The sequence below is a fragment of the Portunus trituberculatus genome, chromosome 30, assembly GCF_017591435.1.
Source record: "Portunus trituberculatus isolate SZX2019 chromosome 30, ASM1759143v1, whole genome shotgun sequence".
NCBI lineage: Eukaryota > Metazoa > Arthropoda > Malacostraca > Decapoda > Portunidae > Portunus > Portunus trituberculatus.
This window is the reverse complement of record NC_059284.1, coordinates 4,922,490-4,927,489: the sequence shown is the minus strand read 5'-3', so window position 1 is coordinate 4,927,489 and position 5,000 is coordinate 4,922,490. Positions and strand designations below refer to the sequence as shown.

Sequence of the window (5,000 nt, the reverse complement as noted above, 5' to 3'; positions counted from 1 at the left end):
GGAAGGGTCTATGGAGGTCACAAGATTAATGGCCACAGTCTTCACTATCTTAATCCCTTTCAATACTGAGATACATTTTTTTCTCGAGTTTTGTGTATGATCAGACCATCTTATCGACATTAGGAAGGGTCTATGGAGGTCACAAGATTAATGGCCACAGTCTTCATAATTTTAACCCTTTCAATACTGGGATACATTTTTACCTTGAAATTTGTGTACGATTAGACCATTTCATCGACATTAGGAAGGGTCTATGAAGGTCACAAAATTAATGGCCACAGTCTTCACTATTTTAATCCCCCACATGAGTTTCTGAAGCTGTATAAAATCACAAAATAGTAACCAGAATGAATAAGGAAACGCGTCCTGGTACTGAAGGGGTTAAGGTAACTTGACCTAACTTTGTCTTATGTATCCTTATCTTAGCTCACCTGTATTAACTTAAACTAAACTAACTTATCCTAACTTTGCTTCGTGTTTCCTGCATTGGTTTACCTGTACTAACCTAACCTAACTTAATCTTTCCTAAATTTCTTACGTATCCATGTTTTAGCTTATTTGTATTAACTATTTGGTGATTTTATACAGCTTAAGAAACGCATGTGAGGGATTAGAATAGTGAAGACTCTGGCCATTAATCTTCTGACCTCCATAGACCCTTCCTAATGTAAATAAAATCGTCTAACCACACCCAAAACTCAAGGTAAAAAAAATGTGTCACAGTTATGAAGGAGTTAAGAATGTGACGACTGTGGTCATTAATCTTCTGACCTCCACAGACCCTTCCAAATGCAAATAAAATCGATTAATCACACACAAAACTCAAGGTAAGAAATGCGTCCCAGTACTGAAAAGACAAACATAATTAAACCTAACCTAACCTAACCTAATCTTAAAATAATAAATAAACCAGAGATAGAGCAGTGAGAGAAGGCGATGGAGTGCGTTACCTGTGTTTTGTGGGGCGTTGGGGGCCGGAGGAGGGTTGGTTGCTGTGGTGGTGGTGGTGGTGGTAGTGCTGCACCATCTTCTACTGCTGGTGGCGGTGTTGGAAGCGGCTGGACACATCTGTAGAGGAGGAAGACACGCATAGAGAACAAATGTGCAAGGTGAGTGACATTAATGAAAAACAGTGATATATATATATATATATAAAAAAAAAAAAAAAAAAATTGGCTACTTTATCTCTATTTACCATTCTTGCCAGGTGTGTAAATGAGCCAGGTGTGAATAAAGGACAGGTATAAAGGACACTAATTAAAGGTACTAATGACAGGTGTGTGAATATTAAAGAAACAGGTATGGAGAACAGGTGTGCAGGGAGAGTGACTATTAATACTAAACAGGTGTGTGAATGAGCCAGGTGTGAATAAAGGACAGGTATTAAAGACAGATATAGGAGTTAATCTTAAAGGAACAGGTGTGGAAAACAGGTGTGGAGCGTGAATAATTAAAGGTAGTAAGGCCAGGTGTGTGTGAAGCGAGTGTTTGAGGAGAGCCAGGTGTGAATGAGTGAGGAAAACACAGGAAACAGAGGAAAACAGAGAGAGAGAGAGAGAGAGAGAGAGAGAGAGAGAGAGAGAGAGAGAGAGAGAGAGAGAGAGAGAGAGAGAGAGAGAGAGAGAGAGAAACAAAGAGGAAAGAGAGAGAGAATGAGATAAAAAAATGACAAGGGAATAAAAAAAATAAAAAGACAAACAAAGGAGAGGAAAACAAAGAGAGAAGAGAGAAGAGAGAGAGAGAGAGAGAGAGAGAGAGAGAGAGAGAGAGAGAGAGAGAGAGAGAGAGAGAGAGAGAGAGAGAGAGAGAGAGAGAGAGAGAGAGAGAGAGAATAATCACGTGACACCTCCTTATTTCCCTTCCTGTCATTTCCCTTTTAAATTCAACAAGGGAAAGGGAAATAAAGAACACATTTTTTCCCCTTTCTTTCCATTTTGGCATTAATTTTGCAGCATTTTTTCCCCTCTTGCATTAAATTACCATAAAATTTCCTTCACTTACATAAAAAAAAAAAAAGAAAATTAGAACAAGATTAAAAAAAACACAAAACTTCCAAAAAAAATCTGGACTTGAATGAGAAAAAAAGAGAGAGCGAGATCGAGATCGAGATCGAGAGAGAGAGAGAGAGAGAGAGAGAGAGAGAGAGAGAGAGAGAATAAAGGATCGAGACAGCAAACCTTCATATCCAAAAGCCTTGCCTGGATCCTGGAATGTGAGTGATGCCAGGAATTTGGAATATGAGAGAGAGAGAGAGAGAGAGAGAGAGAGAGAGAGAGAGAGAGAGAGAGAGAGAGAGAGAGAGAGAGAGAGAGAGAGTTAGCTTAGCTTTCAATTCTTCTTTCTATCCTTTGTTTCTTGAGAGAGAGAGAGAGAGAGAGAGAGAGAGAGAGAGAGAGAGAGAGAGAGAGAGAGAGAGAGAGAGAGAGAGAGGTAGCTTTCTTTCTAGCTTCTGTTTCTTTTCTTATTCTTTCTCTTCCGTTTCTTCTTCCTCTTCTTTCTCTTCTTCTCTCCTCTTCTTACCTCCTTCCTTTCCTCTTCAACTTCATTCACTTTTCCTTCTCTTTCCTCTTTCCTCCATGCTCTTCCTCCTCTTCTTTCTCCTCCTTTTCCTCCTTATTTTTCCTCTCACTTCCTCTTCTCACTTGTGTAAATCCTCTTATCTCTCATCCTTCGTTTCCTCTTTATCTTCCCGTCACACCCTCCTCCTCCTCCTCCTCCTCCTCCTCCTCCTCCTCCTCCTCCTCCTCCTCCTCCTCCTCCTCCTCCTCCTCCTCCTCCTCCTCCTCCTCCTCCTCCTCCTCCTCCTCCTCCTCCTCCTCTTCCTCCTCCTCCTCATCCTTCTCCTCCTCCTAGAAAAGTGTAAAGTCCTACACATTGGAAGTAACAATGTACAAGCAAAATACGTAATGAGTAATGTACCTCTGGCAAGTGCTGAGAATGAAAAAGATCTTGGTGTTGTGGTGTCTAAAGATCTCAAGCCGAGCAAACACTGCACAGAAGCAGTAAAGAATGCAAATAAATTAGTTGGGTTCATTGGAAGAACCTTTGAATTTAAATCAGAAAAAGTTATCCTTACTTTATATAACTCATTGGTGCGTCCTCAGCTTGAATACTGTGTGCAGTTCTGGTCACCATATTACAGAAAAGACATTGAAAAACTGGAAAGGATCCAGCGTAGAGTGACCAAGATGATTCCGAGATTGAGAAACAAGCCGTATGAGGAACGACTGGAAGCATTAAATTTATTCAGCTTAACAAAGCGCAGGATAAGAGGAGACCTAATCGAAGTTTTCAAAATTTTTCAGGGATACAACAACCTTGATGTAAATAAATATTTTACTATTGATCATTCCACCATAACAAGGAATAATGGATTTAAAATTACACCAAAACGCTTTAAAACCCACGAGGCAAAGCACTTTTTCTTTAATAGAATAGTTAACATTTGGAATAAGCTTCCTTCAGAAATAGTAAACAGTACTTCCATTGCATCATTCAAAAACAAAATTGATTAATATTTAAAGAATAACCCCCAACAAGCTCTCTTCTTGTCTGAATAATTAAACATTATATTAGATACAATTATATTAACTTTCCTATAGATAGATATGCATAGGTCACCGTAGGGTGAATAATATAATCTCCTTTCATCCTTTCCTGTGAAAATTCCATGTCAGTTTTTCCACACTGCATGGTACTTTTCCAAACTTTTTTCCATGCCAGCGAAAGCTGGAGAGAGGAAGGAGTGGTGGGTAGGGAGGAGCCTTCTCCTGTACTGTCCTGTCTCTCTTATCTGTAGCCAGTTAGAAGTAGTTACCAAACAGCCTCGAAAGGACCAACAGGTCTGTTGCTGTTTGGCTTTCCTTTGTATTCCTCTTCCCTCTTCCTTCTTCCTAAACTTGTTCCAGGTTCACAACTTCACTCCATCTCTCTCTCTCTCTCTCTCTCTCTCTCTCTCTCTCTCTCTCTCTCTCTCTCTCTCTCTCTCTCTCTCTCTCTCTCAAGACAATTACATGTTTTCTATTCAAAGGTAACATATTTCAAATCTTTTCTTTTTCTTTTTTATTCTCCTAGTCTTTCTCCTCCTCTTCCTCTTCCTCTTCCTCTTGCTCATCTTCCTGGTTCTTCTCTCCTCTTTGTCGTTATGCTCCTCCTCCTTCTCCTCCTCCTCCTCCTCGTATCTACTTTTCCAAATGAACAAAAGCTTCTTGCATCAAAGTTTTTACTGTGGCAGTTTGATGTTATGGCTTCTCTCTCTCTCTCTCTCTCTCTCTCTCTCTCTCTCTCTCTCTCTCTCTCTCTCTCTCTCTCTCTCTCTCTCTCTCTCTCTCTCTCTGGTCCAGGTGACAAGGAGAGAGTGACGACCGGCCGAGTGAATCACCAATTATGAGGTGATTATAAGCAAATATAGGAGAGATGAGCTGTGCCCTCGTCAAAAACACACTAATGGACAGGATTAAAAGGCGGATCTATACAGCTTTATAATTTATGTTAATGTATTTGGCGAGGGTGTCAAGTATGCTAATGTACTGAGGAGGAGAAGGAGGAGGAGGAGGAGGAGGAGGAGGAGGAGGAGGAGGAGGAAGAGGAGGGTGTGTAGTGATAGACAAACAGAAAAATAAAACTAATGTGCAGAGGAGGAGGAGGAGGAGGAGGAGGAGGAGGAGGAGGAGGAGGAGGAGGAGGAGGAGGAGGAAGAAAACGAAGCTCACATTTTCTTCCAAGTCCATATTCCATTTCACGGTTATTTGAAGCCAATCCACCGCTTCACTCCACCGCTTCCACCTTCACCTCCCTTCTCCACTCCACTCCACTCCTCCTCCTCCACCTCCAATGCCAGCTACCTCCACCTCTTTCCACCTCCAGCCATCTCCACTCAACCTCCACCTCGCTCTACCACTTCACTCCAATCCTCCTCCTCCTCCACCTCTCTCTATCAACACACTCCACTCCTCCTCCACCTCCACCTACCTGCACCTCTTTCCACCTTCAGCTATCTC

General features: G+C 41.5%; 1 protein-coding gene across 1 annotated transcript in view; it reads right to left on the bottom strand.

Moving 5' to 3' along the window:
• Window positions 1–5,000, bottom strand: part of LOC123510738 (calcium uniporter protein, mitochondrial-like) — a 119,461-nt gene that overhangs the window by 52,158 nt on the left and 62,303 nt on the right. Inside the window, exon 2 of the mRNA XM_045266082.1 lies at window positions 951–1,068. Within this exon, the coding sequence (XP_045122017.1) occupies window positions 951–1,068 (118 nt within the window). The remainder of the gene's footprint in view (window positions 1–950; window positions 1,069–5,000) is intronic.